This window comes from Balaenoptera physalus (assembly GCF_965194825.1).
Source record: "Balaenoptera physalus genome assembly, chromosome: 19".
NCBI lineage: Eukaryota > Metazoa > Chordata > Mammalia > Artiodactyla > Balaenopteridae > Balaenoptera > Balaenoptera physalus.
In genome coordinates this window covers 17,551,889-17,569,910 of record NC_138900.1, presented here as the reverse complement: position 1 = coordinate 17,569,910, position 18,022 = coordinate 17,551,889, and the positions used below count along the sequence as shown (strand labels likewise).

The following is an 18,022-nucleotide window of genomic DNA, read 5'->3' as shown; positions in this document are numbered from 1 at the left end:
TAATGCCTGTCAAGGGATTTACTTCTTTAAGCTTCGGGGAATTGATGGGGTTCTTCTTTAGAGTTAATTCATCTTAGCAGATACCATACTACATGGTAATTCCACGATGAGAATTTGTGTATCAGCTTCCAGTGTTCTGACATTCGTAACTTCGGTGCAGTTTTTTTTTTTTTTTAATTTCCCTTGGTTCATATTATTTTTTTGTTTGGGTATTAGGGAAATGGTAATAGTGCCAGACATACATTATTTTTCCTTTAATTATGTAAATGTTAATATAGTCATCTGAAAATTTGAAAAAAGGGCAGCTCATTTGTTCCATGTATCTGCGAAAGCATTATCATTAATTAGAGAAATTAGTGTATTGGTCTTGTTAGAAGTTGGCTTAAAGTTGATAAGAATAACCACTAAGAAGGAACCCCAAAACTGATTTAATGATGATACCAGAGACAAGTATGGTTAGGCCCTTATTTATGCTAAATTAGTTTGCAGAATAGTCTATAGAGTCTTCAGTACAAGGAGATTTCTTTTCAGTAAGCTCAGCCTTATTTACAAGGTAGCTAATTTAAAAAGAAGGTTGGAAAAATCAGTCTCTTAAGAAGGTTTTGGGACTTCCCTGGTGGCGCATGGGTTAAGAATCTGCCTGCCAATGCAGGGAACGCGGGTTGAAGCCCTGGACCGGGAAGATGCCACATGCCATGGGGCAGCTAAGCCCGTGCGCCACAACTACTGAGCCTACGCTCTAGAACTCGGGAGCCACAGCTGCTGAGCCCGTGTTCCACAACTACTGAAGCCCGCATGCCTAGAGCCCATGCTCCGCAACAAGAGAAGCCACCACAATGAGAAGCCCGCGCACCGCAATGAAGAGTAGCCCCCGCTCGCCACAACTAGAGGAAGCCCGCACGCAGCAATGAAGACCCAACACAGCCATAAATAAATAAACAAACAAATAAATAAGTACATACTCAAACTTTTTTTTTTTTAAAAAAAAAAGGTCTTGATTTTCCTTCTGGAAGGGAGTATTTAAGTGAACACTGTATGGTATATAAATTATGACTCAAATTTCTGATTTTTGCTTGTGTTTTTTTTTCTCCAAAGATTTTTTTGAATAAACAACCAAACCCAAGAAAGAAGCTGCTTGTGCCTTGTGCGCTGGATCCCCCCAACCCCACTTGTTACGTATGTGCCAGCAAGCCAGAGGTGACCGTGCGGCTGGACGTGCATAACGCGACTGTCCTCACCTTACAAGATAAGGTGAGTGCAGGGCCTCCTTCTCCTCCACAGGTTGTTCTTTTTCTTTTTCTAAGAAAAAACAAGTCCCCTTTTGCCTTTTACAGTGTTACTGTGATAACAAACTAAAAGCCAGACAATTACCCTAACTACTGAGGTGTGTTGCTCTGATATCCTGGGTTGCTTTACAATCTGGGTCCTGTTGTCTTTCCTGTCTGTGGTTCCAGAATATGTGCTTCACATCCCAGAAGGGAATAGGTGTTTTTGGCTAGAATATGGAGCACAGGTGGTACATTGGTGGCACAGTATCTTAGTAAGCAAGTTGTTTGTTTCTCAGGCAGTGTGTAAATTCTGTATTTTTTTGGCAGATAGGAGGTATCCTAACGTGACCTAGTGACGGTGCTGATTCTGGTATGTTAAGTTAGTCCCTGAGAAGATGCATCGTTTGCACGCTTGGATTCACCTGTAGAGCTCTGGAGTGAGAAATGGGGGGTTAGGATATGGTCTGGTTCTAAAGCTTGGTCTTTCAGTTCCTCCTAGTTTTTTTTAAATTAGGAAAGATTTAAAAAATGGCCTGAATGGGTTCCACTTCCCACTTTGGGGATCATTTCAGATAGTTCCTCTGATTATGTCCATCATAGTGTTACATATTTATATACCTCCTGACATGGGGGAGTAGACCTTCGTGGCCCTAATGGCTGCTTAAGAATGAGTGGCCTTTCTCCCAGAAATGGTTACACAGGGCGGGTTGACTTGAGCTTATGTTTTGGATGGGGAAGCAGCAGGACTTGATATACTGGCCAGCAGAGAGGGTGGTTGTCCCATCTTCTTTCTTAGGAAAGAAACGATTATAGTTGGTATCTACTCATTCTTGAGCTAAAGGTAATTCCACTATTGGTAGGGTAGTTGGACCTTTAGAGAGTTCCTCCATTGTTTGGTTTTTTTTGTTTATTTGTTTGTTTTATAGGATCAGGTAGGATTTAACAATATTATCACTCCTGATCCGTCTTGGAATTTAGAGATGGAACTTGGGAAGGGGAAGACTTTATCTGAGAATCAGATTGATGAGAAATTTTTCATCTATAAAACATCTGTCAGTACGGGTTTGGAATAGAGACTAAGATAAAATATGTCAAGTGTCTAGATTAGTACCTAATCTGCTGGGAAGGACAAAATACCAAGAGCCAGCCAAGGAGTTCTCAGTCTCCATTTGGAGGAAGTTTTACCTGATCTTTATCAGTGGTCAAACATGGGGATGGAACATGGGCATGAGATAATTGGGTAAATTCCCATTGCTTTCCTGCTTGCCCTAAGGTACCTTAAAGAGCAACTTGGCTCATTTCCAATGGAAGGGGAAAGTTAAGAGCCTTTATGAAAAAAAAAGTCTAGGCTTTTTATGGTCTTTAATTCCATATGTTAATATTTTGAATCTTTTTTTTCTTATAGATAGTGAAAGAAAAATTTGCTATGGTAGCACCAGATGTCCAAATTGAAGATGGAAAAGGAACAATCCTAATATCTTCAGAAGAAGGAGAGACAGAAGGTATCATAACATTGCCTGTGTTCACTCCCCCTCATTTGGACGCAGACTGCCTGCGTGAAGGAGTGCACGTTAGTTTATCCATTCACTATATGTGGTGCTCAGTACCTCAGCTGACAGGGGTGATGTTTGTCCAAGAGTGGGGAAGCCTTGATAGCCTGCTCGTGATATAGAGCAGAGACTATTGCTGAAATCAGTGCCCAGTTTTGGTTTTCTTGGCTTTCCCTTTCGGAAGTTCAAGCAGTTCATCCCTTTTGTTAATGTATTTGTTATATAAGGTGTAATGCATTAGATTCTGTTTAAGCTTTCTAAGTGAGAATTGTGTTGTGGTTATGCCTCCTTCAGACCACACTGGTCAATCTGATTGGACTTAGAAGTTCCCACACCTCATCTGTCCTGATGGGGAGTGTCAGGATTCTTTTTGGCTATAGCTCCTTGTTAAGAAATTTGGGGATATTAGGTCATGAGTAATTGGAGGTTGCGTTTTGGCTGGGTCATAGTCTGTTTTAAGAGTCTAGTTGAATATTTAAGCCCCATTCTAGCCATCTGTCTCTTTTAAAGGCTAGGACCTTCAAAATGGAAACTGGTCAAGAATTTCAGTGGCTTAAATGTGGTCCTTTTCCACAAAATACTTGTGCTACTGAGGGTGAGAGAGCATTTATTCAAATATGTTTGGAGTCCATCTGTGTTTGCAGACATAGTCATAGATATTCATAATTCAAAGATGAATAAGATAATTGTCCCTGGCTTGAAGTACTTACAGCCTAGAAGGAGAGGAGGGATTATCAGCAAGTAGATTTAGTGCCGTCCAAGAAATACTATAGAGAGAAAGTGAACAAAGTTTGAATTGAAGCTTTGTAAAGGGAGGGTCGGGGGGGTGGGGTGTCACAGGAGAAAGAGGACTCATGGGCCAGTTCTTGAAGAAGAGCTGAGAGGGGAGAGTCTGCATTTGGGCAGAATGAACAGCATCTACAAAGGCATAAACTTATGAAGCAATATAAGAGCTTTAGGAATGGCCAGTTATTTTGTTTCACTGGAAGGTGGGGTGCTGTGGGGTTGGCAGTGACTGTGCAGCTGGAGGATTCGCCGTGTCATATGTGTAATGTCTGTTTGTCTTCCTCCTCCCCCAATATCCTGCTCCCACCAGGGTTTAAGCAGGGAAGTAATGCAGTTACCTTGTAGTATAATCTGCAGGGGGGTGAGATAAGGATGTAAGAGAAGAGGCAGGGAGTCAGAAAAAAATGGAAGGAAGTGAGGGATTTTTACTAAGGCAGAAAAGCAAATGGCAGATTTGAGATTTGCAGAGGCAGAATTTAGAGCACAGGTGAAGAAGAGTAGCATTGTTAGGCTTGGACAGAACTGTTGCCAAGACTCTGGCTTCAGAGGTGATGCTAATTCACCAGGATAGAATGCTCAGTGACTGGTTCCCTTTTTAACATGTTGGGCTGAGGAGTTCTAGTGAGTGTGAAAGGGCTTGGGGATGGAAGTCTGGATAGGAACTATTGTTTTCCAGAGACATTCCAGGGAGACTAAAAAGGTAAAATAAGAAATAAAAACTAAAAACGTAGAAGATTGTTAGATTATGTAAATTTAAACGTAAGTAGAATTTAAAATACAGTTTACTTAGTATGTGCCAGGCACGGTGGCTATAGGTCAACAGGTTATACACAGTCTGTAGACACAGAGCAGATACTCAGTAAAGCTGACTGAGTGTTGTGAGGGGAGAGTGTAAATTGACAGCTAAATGAGGAAGCAGTTTTGTAAATGAAACTTGAGTGCTTTTACAGGTCAGGAGAGAGGAGCATTTGAACATGCAGAAGAGAAAGGATAGTTAAGGCAGGATGGCCCTAGAATAGGTAGGAGGAGGTGGTGACACCAAAAGTTTGGTTGGAGAGATTGTTCTTCATTGGAGTATTTATAATCCATGTAGCAAAGGCTTACTGAGTGCTAGTAGATGCTAAGCATGGTGTGCTACATGCTGAGGATATTCAGATGAAGCAGAAATGACATGTGGAAGAGAGAACTAGGTTGGAGTGATTAGTTTTTGGAGACCCTGCTGTCCATTGAGAAAAGTTGAAAATTTATGTTGAAAAATTCATTGAAATAAACAGTTTCCTCATACTTGTGAATTGTAAAATTTGCTAAAAGTAGTTTGTTGGCATTTCTGTGGATAACCTCTTTAGAAATAGAGTATGTTTTGAACAATTCTAAAAGTTGTCATTGACTCCTGTAGGATTCCAGATTAATTTGGTTTCAAGGAGAGAAGGTTCTCAGAACTTCTCACAGTTTGGTTCCCTTGAAGTAATTTTGGTAGTTAAGTTTTCAGGGCTGAGTACCTAAGTGAGTAATACTTTAGTGGACTAGTTTACTAGGGCTGCCATATCAAAATACACAGACAAGTGACTTAAATAACACATTTATTTTCTCCTAGTTCTGGAGGCTTGAACTCTTAAGATCAAAGTGTTGGGAGGGTGGGGGGAGTCGACGGGTTTGGTTTCTCCCGAGGCCTCCCTCCTTGGCTTCTAAGGATACCAATTAGATTGGATTAGGGTCCACTCCAACAGCCTCATTTTAACTCGATCACCTCTCTAAAAAGCACTGTCTCCAAGTATAGCCACATTCTGAGGCACTGGTGTTAGAGCTTCAGTGTACGAATTTTGGGGAGATAGAGTTCAGCTTATAGCAGGGGGTTTACCTTTTAAAAATTAAGGTGACTGCTCCACGGACATATATAATTAAAGCATCTAAATTTCTTTCACATTTTCTAGCTAATAATCACAAGAAGTTATCAGAATTTGGAATTAGAAATGGGAGCCGACTTCAAGCAGACGACTTCCTTCAGGACTACACTTTATTGATCAACATCCTTCATAGGTAGGAAGTATTAATATTTTAAGTGTAAGAAGTTATTTGAATATACAAACTTAAGATAAAGTGGAGAGAAAATGTTTTCTTACCTTTAAACCGTACTGTTCATTTGAAGCTGCACCATGTATATGCTCAAGTTGGCTACTAAGTTCCCTGAGGTTTGACCTACAGAAAAATCTGAGAATCCAGAAAGAAAAGGGATAAGCAAGAAATGTTTAAGGGTTAACTAACTCATCAGTGGTGGCTGATCAGAAAGACCTAGAGAGGGTAGAAATCCGGGTGTTTGAATAGTTATAATCAGGGGTGCGTTCATTTTGATAATTGAACTAGAATAAAAAAATTTAATTAGTTTTAAAGATTCATTTGGAAGAAAGAAATAGTTCTCCCATAAAACAAGTATTTCATTGTGATCTGGAACAGTAACAAGAGAGCGTTAAAATTTATCCTATATAGATTCCTGAGTCATGTATTTTTTTCTTTTTATTTGATTTTATATCCTGCCCACTTTATAAAAAAGCATCCAAAGTGCTTGCATTACAGGATATTTGCACATATGTAACACAATTTAAATACAGATGGTCCTCCACTTTGGTGTGTTTATCTGCTGAATGAGGTAACATGCTCGTTGATACCCTTAAACTGCACCCTGACTCATTACTTTAGGTAGCATCTAACAAAATGCAAAGGCTGCCACCTGCATTCACATGTTTTTTGCCAGTGTTGCTATCTATATATCCAAACATTTAGAACTTGTGTAGTTGTTTGGAGAGTATTACATTATATATATACTTAGTTTATAAAAAGCATAAAATGACAGGAAAAACTGAATGTGGGTTATTAGTATAAAATGAGACAATTGAGTGAAAGATAGATATCGCTAGGGAGTGATATCTGGCCTCGATTAGACACCAGTTGGATGTTAGTGGTGTGCTTGTGTTCAGTTGTGAAAGGACATGTACAATAAAATGGAAATATATCACATGGTGTCTAAAAAAGGAGGCATAATTAGGGTTTTTTTTATCATATTTTTTAGCTCTCTGGGAACAGAACCCCCCTTATAACATGTAAGTCTTTTGTTTGACTTTCATGCATTAAACTTTTATACATGTTTTTGGGAACTCATTACAAAAGCAGGGTGCTGCCTGTAAAGATGGGGAGGAAACCGAGAATCCATGTAACTCAACCCCCAAACACTAAATTACTCTGGTCAAGATCGGAGTAGAGTGTATAGAATCTTTTCACCTAGTAGCTGAAGAAATAATGCCTAAGAATTACATCAGGCCTCACAGTTTTCAACTCGTTTTCTGCTTTAGCAATAAAAGTTACTTAACATTTTTTTTAAAAACCCTTTCCCTGAATTGAAAGTGCGATGCTATTGACCACTTGAATTAGAGTTTTGAATTATCATAAAAATCTGTTATATAGTCTTTTTTTAAACTCTTTGAAAATCAGAATCCAAATATTTGGTGTGTACGTAGTATACACTTTTTGAGCTTTGAGAACAGTTTCTGTCTGGTGTGCCTTTGCTTTTGTAAGTAGTATAGCAGTGGTCCAGTGTTATAGTACATGGTTCTCTTACAGTGAAGACCTAGGAAAGGATGTTGAATTTGAAGTTGTTGGTGATGCCCCAGAAAAAGTGGGGCCCAAGCAAGCTGAAGATGCTGCCAAAAGCATAACCAATGGCAGTGACGATGGAGCTCAGCCTTCCACATCCACAGGTGAGTCATGGCCCCGGCCAGCAGGTTGTTAATTTACCCACCAAGCACAACTATTTAGAACAAACTGATTATTTTATGAATGTTGACCATAAAGTAGAACTCCGCAGGACTACTAGAGGTGTGTGTTGGCTTGGCATTGTTTTAATGAAGCTTTGAATGTATGAACCATGAAGATATTTAAGACTGGGTAAAATTTTTATGGAAAATAGACACTTTATTTTTTTGTTCGTTTGTTTTTACAACTGGAAATGTCAGTTTACTAGTGTATAAAGATGGTTCATTCTTAGTAGTAGTAGTTTTGGATTTTGTATGCCTGTTCGTAGGGGCAGTAAATTAGTGCATCTAACTATTTTGAGTGAACAGATGCTTGGTAAGTATAGCATTTTAGCATTTCACAGTTTTCTCAGAACCAGTGTGACTTTGGTAAAGTGCACCAGAAGCTCTCTTTCCCTGGGTTTTCAGTGTTGGTGCTTTACTGTGCTCGAATGTAAACGTTTACTACCTGCCCCACCCCACCCCAACTCTCTCTCTCTCACACTCACACACACACACTCACACACACACACACTACCTACCTATCTCTTCATTCTGTAGTGTCAGGAAACTAAAAGTTACTAATTTTTCACTTGTTTGTTTTCATTTCTTTGACCCTGTGTCTTTGGTGTTCTTTTTGGAATATGGTGGTTCCTTGGTTCTCATGTTCTCTGAGAGTTGTAAAAATGGACTTTGAGGTAGTCTAGAGTGTGTGGGCCGTGGGTTCATGACCTTTTCCCCCCTCTGAAAATAGAAAGGTTCATCATCCTCCTTTAAGGAAAGGACTGCTAGTTTTTCAAAACTCATAATTCAAAATGTGCATTTATTGATGCACTGCTGTGGGTAGGTTTTGGAGGCTCTAGCAATGAGTAAGGTAGGTGTTCTGCCTTTGATTTAGTGGAGTGGTGGGGGATGGATGACACAAAACCAACCGCAGTGGAAGGTTAAGAGCATACACTGTAGAGCTCCACTCTGCGGGTTTGAATCCTGACCTCATCCTCTGCTACCGTGTGACCGTGGGCAAGTCTCTGTGCCTCAGTTTCCTTTTCTGGAAAATGGATAATAATGTTATCTTCTTTATACGGTGGTTGTGATGATTAAATGAGTTGTATATGTAAAGTGCTCAGAACAGTTCCTGGCACGTTGTAAGTGCTATGTGTATGTTGTTGTTGTTTGTTACTACCACTGCTGCGAATATTAGGATATTCACCCTCCTCTTTTCTGTTGGAGAAGTCGAAACAAGGAACTGTAACAATTCCTTTGAATTATATAATGCTTGTTAAAATTTTTGTTTTGATTAAGAAAGAAAGAGGTGCTTGTAACAGAAAACATTAAAACACTATGGAAATATGTAATGTATAAAGCCAAGGTCCTAAGGGTAGCCATTCTAAAGTTTGGTGTATATTTGAAGAGTTAGTTTTTCACATATGTAAAATTTTAGTGAACTGCTAGTAACCCCCCACTTTTAACCATTTTTTCCCTTTTTTTCTGAAATAAGCACAAGAGCAAGATGATGTGCTCATAGTTGATTCGGATGAAGAAGGTCCCTCAAATAATGCTGACATCAGTGAAGAAGAAAGAAGTCGCAAGAGGAAATTAGATGAGAAAGAGAATGTCAGTGCGAAAAAGTCACGCATAGAGCAGACAGAGGAGCTTGATGATGTTATAGCATTAGATTGAACGGAAATGCCTCTGAACAGAACCCTCTTACTGCAGTAGGCCTTCTGGGCAGAACCAGGTTATTTGTTATGTCCTTTGTTCCAAAGGGAAAAAATTGGCACCAGTGACTTGAAGATGACTCTGCTCCCTTTGAAAGCATTCATTTTGCTAGAACTATTAGAAACATTGCAGTATGCTGTATTGAAAGTAGGAATATAGTTTTAAAACCCTTTGAACAAAGTGTGTGCATAACCAGTCATGAGATGGAACAACACAATGCATGTTGCCTTTTTAATGTAAATACCCTTCGGTATCATTTAACAGTTCTACAACATTGTGGTTTAGTAAAGTTGATACCTGGTTATAAATATTATGCCTTTATTTTTGGTTAGAAGAAGAATTATTTTTAGCCTAGATCTAACCATTTTCATACTCTTAATTGACTGAAACAGATTCAAAGAAGTATCAAGTGCTATGCATTGAAACTTGTTTTTAAATGTTAACTGGCACTATGTATATTAATGTAAAACAGTTGTTAATTTACTCAAGTTTTCAGCTTGTACTGCCTGGTATGTCTGTGTAAGAAGCCAATTTTGTGTATTGTTCCAGTTTCAGGTTATTTATATTTGATGTTTTGTAAAACTCAAATACGACTATACTGTACTTATGGACCAAATAAATGGCATCTGCATACTTGTTATACATGCCTGCACAGTTCACGTTTCTGCTGGGTTTATATGTTGTATTTGCTGCAGGCATGCTATATTCTTTGCTTTTAGAAAATTAACTCAGAAACGGACATGGAGGTTACAAGACCTCTGCTGTTTTACCATAGGTGAGTACGTTCTGAAAGAAAGCTTTTAATGGCATTTGGATTGTAAACAGTTGGCCTTCTGTTGAGAACATTTAAGTGATCTTTGCTCGGCCCCAGTCACTTGGAGCCCTCAATTTGAGACTCCACGGGGAAAGCCTTTCCTCCACTCTGGGTTGTCCCCAGGTCATCCAAATCCCTTCTTGCATTGTACCATTTGGGGCCCAACTCTGGCCAGCAGATGTGGCCACACCAGTGCTGAAGGGGCAGTGCTCACATCTGTCTATGACCTCCGAAGGCCTTGGCCTTTAGGCCGCTGTCACACAGATGTGCCTGGAGTTTTTGGGTAACAGAAACCCATGAAGCGTTTTGCCCAATTCTGTACCTCTGCCTTTGGTGTTTTTGGCCACAGTCAGCCAAATTTCAAGTTGATAATTCACTGTATTGTCCAACTTTGTGTAATTCTTACTCTGCCATCCAGCTTACTCCTTGTCTGTGTCATTTGTAAGTTCATCATGTAATCAAAACCTTCAGAAAAATCGTAGCGAACAAGACTCAGCCCGCAGGAGCATGCTGCTTGACGCCTCCAGGATGAACCGACTTCCATTCTTCAGATACGACAACTGCAAGCAGGCTAGATTCCCACCCACAACTCTATGACCCTGTGAGGTTCACTTGGCCTCTAGATTTTTTTGGAGGTTTCATTTTCCTCCAGAAAAATTTCAAAATTACAGAGCTGTGTAACAGATAAAAATGAGATATTCTGGAATACCACCTCTCAGAAGCAAGTTTTGGCTAACTGGTTGGTCCCTGATGATCATCTCCCATTTTGAAATTTTGCATTCCGAAGAGGTCTCCAGAAAATTTGTACTTTCTGGAGAAAAACAAAGTCTCTCCATTCCTTAAAACCTCACCCTTCACCCTGCCTTTTTAGACACAATTGTCAACAATGTACTTCTGGCATTACGTGTATGTTCTTTCGTTTTTTCTTTCCGATTTGAATGTATGTGGCATTAAATGCCCATTTGAACTGTAGAGGTGTGTTTCTGTCTTGGCAGAGCAGTGGTGTTCATCTTTGCAACAACTCTGTGACTACTTTTCCAGCGGTTTCTGTCCGTTTTCTACTTGTTTTTATAAAATCTGGGTTTACCAGCAAAGCAGTTCTGACTACAGTGTCTTGTTCAACTAGACTAAGATTCAAGCTGCTCCCATGTCCCTGGAGAGTGGAGATACTTTAGATCTGGCCTTGTATTCATGGTTTTCCCACATGGGACTTCTTAGTGGGCGGGCTGGAAGCAAGGCTCGATAAGGGTGTATCCCTGGCAGCTCCAGCCTGAAATACAGTCTGACAAACCACCTTCCAGCCTCATTGGGAGCAGTCTGGCGACTCAAGTTTACCTAGAGAGTCCATTGTCCCAAAGATCATTCCACGTACTTGGCATGTACCATGAAAGGATTCAGTGTTTTAATATAGAGCCTGAACCATTAACGAAATAACTGATCAGGCAGAGATCATCAGTGGATATCAAAACCTTTAGTAAAAGGCTCCTGAGGAACAGAACCTTTGCAGAGTGCTCAAATGTTGCTGTATAAAAAACTCGCGAAAGGGAAAAGCTCAGTCTTGACGATGGACTGATCTGTCATCAGTGTAATCAAGTGATCAAACCTAGCATCAGTAATGGGACAACCTGGTATGTGCTTACTGATGAGATGTTGATTCAAAGAACACAATGACACCTAGGCCCCCCCCCCAAAAAGTAACTTGAATATAGTGTCTAGACTTCCAACTGACAGGAAGTAGAAGGGGTACAGGAACAAATTAAACATTAAGAGGAAATAATTGGACAAGTATAGAATGTGTGATATTCTAGAACTCAAGTGCAAAATAAATGACTGAAGTCTTGTGACAATTGGAAATTTGAAAGTGGAATAAATTAGGTGATAATGGAATTACTTTCTTAGCTATGGTAATGTTCTTATATAGGCCATTGTCCTTATTCTTGTGACATTAGAGATGAAGCTCAAAATACCTACAACTTTTAAATGGCTTAGCAAATAATACCGGAAGAAAAAACAAAATTAACCTTGAATATAGATGGAGCCTATATACATTCATTGTTCACTGTGCCATCTAACTTTTCTCTGAAAACTTTCATAGTAAAAGTGGAGATATATATTCTGTATTTTTCTTTAGTGCCTATGTCTCTTTTTCAAGTTTTGTATTGAGTATATCCTGTGATTGAAATCAGAAAGGTAATAAACATTATTAAAAATATCAGTTGGAATGAGAAAGTGTTACAGCGATTCCTGGGTTGGCATTGATGAAATCAGCTTTGCTCGTCCGGATTGCTAGGCTGAGACTTAGGAGGAAGTCTCTTTCATTGGAGCCTCCAGAGAACTAAGAAGGGGACCAAATTGTTCCCAGGAGATTAAAGGTCCACTTAAAAGCGGCCAGAAAACGTTGGTTCATAGTCCGTGTTCCTGTTCCTGAAAATTGCCCATTGATGGCACATATGTCTGAAGGGGACTTGCCCTATGGCCAAGGACCATGGGCAAATTTAAGCCTCTTGTAGTACAGAAAGCAAAAACTATTACCCAAAGAAATTAGGGAAGAAAAGATGTTGGCACATGTTTCTAGTCATTGTGGCTTGTAGGTACAGTGAAGATCGCTCATTTCCTTGCATCTTAAAGTAGTGTTCCTGAGGACCAGGATCCATTTGATTGTTTTGCAAGATATATTTAGCGAAGTATTTTTATAGACACTTTCATACTGGGAATACATTATTTGCATTCTGCACACAGAGGGAACTTTTTTTGAACTGCTCTCACTAAATAAAAAACTTGCGTTGAACTATAGGGCTCTGATGCTGCTTTGTGCTTGCATATATGTATATCTTATATATTCATTTTATTTTATTTTTTTATTTTTTTTGGCCAAGCAGCATGAGGGATCTTTGTTCCCCGAACAGGGATGGAACCCGGCCCCGGCAGTGAAAGCACAGATTCCTAACCACTGGACCACCAGGGAATTCCCTATAACAGTTTTAAGAACTTTATTTTATTTTTTAATAAATTTATTTATTTATTTATTTATTATTTTTGGCTGCGTTGGGTCTTTGTTGCTGCGCGTGGGCTTTCTCTAGTTGTGGCGAGTGGGGGCTACTCTTTGTTGCGGTACGCGGGCTTCTCACTGCGGTGGCTTCTCTTGTTGCGGAGCACGGGCTCTAGGCGCGTGGGCTTCAGTAGTTGTGGCATGTGGGCTCAGTAGTTGTGGCTCGAAGGCTCTAGAGCACAGGCTCAGTAGTTGGGGAGCACGGGCTTAGTTGCTCCGTGGCATGTGGGATCTTCCCGGACCAGGGATCGAACCCGTGTTCTGTGCATTGGCAGGTGGATTCTTAACCACTGCACCACCAGGGAAGTCCCCAAGAATTTTAAATCTTGCAGCAAATGATGACTTACTACATAGGGAAAGGCTGAGCAAAAATTTTACTAGAATGTATAGTGCTCCAAGAAGGTCCTCAGGATTTACTTTATAAATCTGAAATTTACTTTCTCAAAAGATCAATCTTAGAATGTAGGCATTGTACACACCATCATTCACTCATTCTATAAACATATTGCATCCCTACTCTGCACTATGCTGCTCTTGGAAAACCTTGCCAAATTTGCCAGCCTGGTAGAAATCTTTGAAAGCAGTAAGAAACTAAGGGCTGTTGTGCACAAAAACCTAACTTCTCATCTTAAGGCAGCAATAGGTAGCAATGAGAATCTGAGGACCTGCAGCCTGTGTGTTGCCAAGCTTCCCAGTTGGTCCCAGTGGCAGCTTCCAGCAGCACTAAAAATCATGAACACCAACCTCATGCTCAAAAATGTGATTCCAAAGGCTGTAGGAATCTGAGTATCCCCAAATAGCTCCTCCCCATGGAGATGTAGACTGGCTGGGGTCTTTGCCATGTAAAGTTTGTGCATAAATTCCCATTCCTTAGTGCAGGATAAGGTTTCAGGGCAGGAAAGTGAAGGTCCTTCCAAGATGGCCACTTGCTCCCTGATGGAGGAAGCAAGCTGTAATTGTCAGATCCTAACCCTAATTCTTAGATTGGGGAACCAACCATCCATGGCTTTAGTGGTCAACGCTCCGAAACTTCTGTGCCCCCAGAGAGGCCTAAGGGATGAAACAGGACCAGGGGAAGTTGGTGGACTCAATCTGGTAGAAAGAGCTGGGCCTCAGAAAAGGGGATGAAAAAAATCCCTTTGGGCACAACTCCCAGTGGATTAGGCAGAACATGCACCTTGGGTCTGGTGCTGTGTGTTAATGGGAGGACTGGCCCCTAGGTGCTGAGCTGGGAGAGGTACGAGCGTGCTTTAGGTGAAAGATTACTTCTGCTCTCCCCAGGAAAAATTATTTTGTAAAGGTAAAAACCGCTGCAAGCTGAGGGGAGGGAAAGAAATGCGGATCCCAGCGATTCTTCCGTACGCTGTATGACTGCATGCCATCCCCCTTCCCTCATAACCCAAGTTACTCAGTCCATATTTGATTGACATCTTGAGTGTGTCCCAAGACTGTGAGAAAACCACTGAATTTTGTCCATAATTGGGGTCCAGAAAATATGGACACTACAGACAGATAAGGGGGTCTCATTACAAGGTGAGACAACGGGCTCTCTTAAAAAAAAAAAAAAAATCACCATTAGTGTAGACAGAGTCTAGGTAGGATCAGCATCTGGGGCCTTAGAAGGAAAAGATGGTGGTTCAGGGTTTGGTGTGAGACTAGATTGAACATGTCCTGTTCTAGTCTCCTGAGTGTTGTCCGTTTGTCTAGACAAAGAAGATTCTGGTTGAGAGAATGATAGAACTAGAGGCCCAGCAGTTCTGTTGTGAAACTTCTTTCTCCAACAGTGGGACCCAGGCAGTGGTCATTGGAGCCAGCTCATACTAGCTTTTGAGAGCTGATTATACCCATTTCTTCCCAACTCTGTTCAGTGACACCATGTTGGTAGTTTAGAATTGACCATTTGTACAAACCAGGGCTCCTGATTTGTACAAATCTCCCCCAGAGCGCTGGTTGTTCAGCTTTTATGCACACCCCTGGACTCAGGAAGAAAAAGGCCAGAGAGCACCCCATCGTGCTTCTCAGGCAGAAAGAGCCAGCAAACTGAGATCAAAACCCACCCTTTATTGAGGATACAAAAGGAGATGGGGTCTGGGACACATTTAGGTAATGTATAGATAAGAGCATGTGATTTTGAATCCTACTTTGTATCCACTTAATGGCATGATGGTAGGATTCCCCACATCATTAAATATTTTAAAGGTATTTATAAATAATTGCTTAATGAATTTCCCACTTCGTGGAAGTAGAAGTACTTTATTCTAATGTTGAACAGCAAATATTTTTTTATTTTATTTATTTATTTATTTTTTGCTGCTTTGGGTCTTTGCTGCACGGGCTTTCTCTAGTGTGGCGAGCAGGGGCTACTCTTTGTTGTGGTGCGTGGGCTTCTCATCGTCGTGGCTTCTCTTGTTGCAGTGCACGGGCTCTAGGTGCGTGGGCTTCAGTAGTTGTGGCTCGCGGGCTCTAGAGCGCAGGCTCAGTAGTTGTGGTGCACAGGCTTAGTTGCTCCGCGGCATGTGGGATCTTCCCGGACCAGGGCTCGAACCCGTGTCCCCTGCATTGGCAGGCGGATTCTTAACCACTGCACCACCAGGGAAGTCCCGAACAGCGAATATTTTGTTTGTTTATTTAAATGAGTTCCAGCCAATTTTATTAAAGAATAATTTTGCATGCTTTTCACCAGTCTGTTTTGGCATGCTTCTAACTATATCAGAATCACCTAGATCAGTGATAGCCAGTGTGTGAACTCTCTAGTATTTTCTATCCGTTTTGCCCAATTCAATAATATTGCCACTGTAGTGATGGACACCAGTTTTCCATTTCAGTGGAGGATGACTGGTTTTGCTCTGCCTTGTCTGATCATTTTCAGAGTTGGCTTGTACCTCAGCGGTACTTTCCACTTTTCATAGTGATTAGGAGCCTAGAGTTGATGGACTCTGGCAACTTTTTCATCTTTGCTGCCACCATCTTCCTGTCTTAGGTGTGGGACGACCCCCAGCCAAGAACAGCTGCCAAGATTTCCAGAGAGAAAGCAAACATATTTTAGGTTGTTTCTCTTCCTGTTTGTGGGTGGTTGTTATCCTATCTATCTATCTATCTATCTATCTATCTATCTATCTATCTATCTATCTATCTATCTACTATTAGAGTAAGTAATGTCCTTTAGCTGACCCTGGACTCCAGTATATTATTTAAATCTTGAAAGCTCAAGTGGTCAGGAAAGGATGGAACGGTTATTTAAGAAGTACCTTTGAGGGCAGAGAGCTCCCTCTGAGCTCCTTTTCAGAAGGCTGGAGATCCTAGGTAGGACTGATTAGAGTACATAAGTAATGTGATAAACACTTTTGTGGGTACACTGTTGTCTGCATTGGGATTACTTGCCTAGAATAGATACTTGGAACATTACTGCTTTCCAGAGTGTTTTTGTTTGTTTGTGAGGATGTTAATAACACCAAACTGCTCTTCCTGACAGGATGTACCAACTTACACTCATTACCAGTAAAATATACACAAATATACACCACAGTCTTGCCAATATTTCCATTTACAGATGGTAGATAATGTGATCAGTGAAATGTAATACCTTACTGTTGATTTAATTTATTTTCCTTTCTCAGAGTGGAAGATCATTTTTCACCAGATGGCTCCTCTGGATATTTGCTCCCTCCAAACCACTTGCCCCTACCTGTGCCTCCCCACCCCCAGCCTGGGTTGTAGGGGTTGGAATTCTTCCAGCTCTGAGAGGTGGAAGGAGGGAGGAGTAGTTGGGTCGGACACTGCTCCCCTGACAGCTGAGAATGTGCCACAGTGAGCTCCTCAGCAATGTTGCAATGTTGAGGCCAGAGTCCTGCTCAGTCTGCACCGGGACCATTCCCCATCCAGGCTTCCTGTTCCCTGAGACACTGTGGGTGCCTTCCTGGAATCCTCTGAGGAGGGAGGTGCCTGGAAATAAGAGAGCTCTTCCACTCAATGTTGTTTTCCTGGATCCACAGGTCCTGACAGATAATGGTTTGCTTTTCTTTCCTACAAGCTGTTTGAAATGTACGACAAGGACTTTGTAGCTTGTATTTTGGGGGACAAAGCCCTAGTCATCTCTCGTTCCCCTCCCCCACCATGTGGCCCCAAGGCCCTATCCCGTCCCAGGACTGGCGCCTCACCCAAGCCCCTGGGGGCAGGTGCTGGAAAAAGGAGGAGTCCTCACATCTCTTGGTGACTGCCTGTGGGTCACAACTGAGGCTTCCCCGCCCACTGGCTTAGCCCGAGGCCTGTTTCCGGCCTCGCCTGGCCTTGGGCGCTTGTGAACGGCGACCAGCCTTGGGGACCAGTCTCCATCCAGCCCCAGCTCCTAGTACAAGGCGCCTTCCCCACCAGGCAGGTGGGGGCACCCGAAACCAGTGCGCAGCCACATGGCCCTGGGACACGCTAGGATCTCGGGGTCACGCTAGATGCTGGGGTCGCATCTGGTGGAGACGCGCAGTGGTCTCCAGTGTCCTCGGGCGTATGGGTGCAGCGCTTCTGCCCAAGGCCGAACTTGTTCGGCTCAGCGCCTGAAACAGTGGCGGCGTTGGGAAGTAAGATGGGGGAGGATGTGGGAAACGTTTGTCAACTGCTCATATTTCGCTGGCCGGGACTGGGGGAGCCGCCTCCAGCTCAGCCCGCAGGGATACGGGATCTTTCCAGAGGCCCGACGGTCGGGGCGCACAACGGAGCCCGGGCCGCCCCCACCCCCGCCCCGCGGCGCCACAGCTGGCCGCTCCGCCACTCGAGCGCCAGGTCCAAGCCGCACGCCCCGGCGGCCCAGGCCAGGCTCCGCGCCCCTCCGAGCTCGCGGCGAAGCGCGGACACCGCGGCTCCGCCGCCGCCACTCCCCCCACATTCCAGAGGCCGCAGCGCCGTCTCCTTCCTCGCATTCCTGCCCCCACAAAGGAGTCCCTCCGCCCCCCGCCCAGCCGCAGGGAGGAGGGGACGCGGCCCGGCGCCTCCGAGCGCACATTCCTCCGCCGCGCGCGCCACCGAGCGGAGCGCCGCGGCCCCCGGACCGCGCGTGGCCCGCA

At 42.5% G+C, this 18,022-nt stretch overlaps 1 protein-coding gene and 1 pseudogene across 5 annotated transcripts in view; one reads left to right on the top strand and one right to left on the bottom strand.

Annotated features, from left to right (window-relative positions):
• The window catches only part of UBA2 (ubiquitin like modifier activating enzyme 2), a 31,413-nt gene extending 21,668 nt beyond the window's left edge, over positions 1-9,745 (top strand). For 3 of the 4 annotated variants that reach the window (XM_082437868.1, XM_082437869.1, XM_082437871.1), the window contains 5 exons: positions 1,096-1,251; positions 2,674-2,770; positions 5,536-5,641; positions 7,217-7,353; positions 8,885-9,745. In XM_082437868.1, the coding sequence (XP_082293994.1) occupies positions 1,096-1,251; positions 2,674-2,770; positions 5,536-5,641; positions 7,217-7,353; positions 8,885-9,066 (678 nt within the window). In that variant the 3' untranslated portion in view covers positions 9,067-9,745. Of the gene's footprint in view, positions 1-1,095; positions 1,252-2,673; positions 2,771-5,535; positions 5,642-6,668; positions 6,712-7,216; positions 7,354-8,884 lie in introns of those variants that run through there. The other variant, XM_082437870.1, reaches the window with a different exon arrangement.
• A 5,560-nt stretch (positions 9,746-15,305) lies between these two features.
• Positions 15,306-17,526, bottom strand: LOC309649218 (large ribosomal subunit protein eL30 pseudogene; annotated as a pseudogene). Its single transcript has one exon. The product of its transcript is annotated as a large ribosomal subunit protein eL30 pseudogene (transcript).
• Positions 17,527-18,022: the final 496 nt, after the last annotated feature.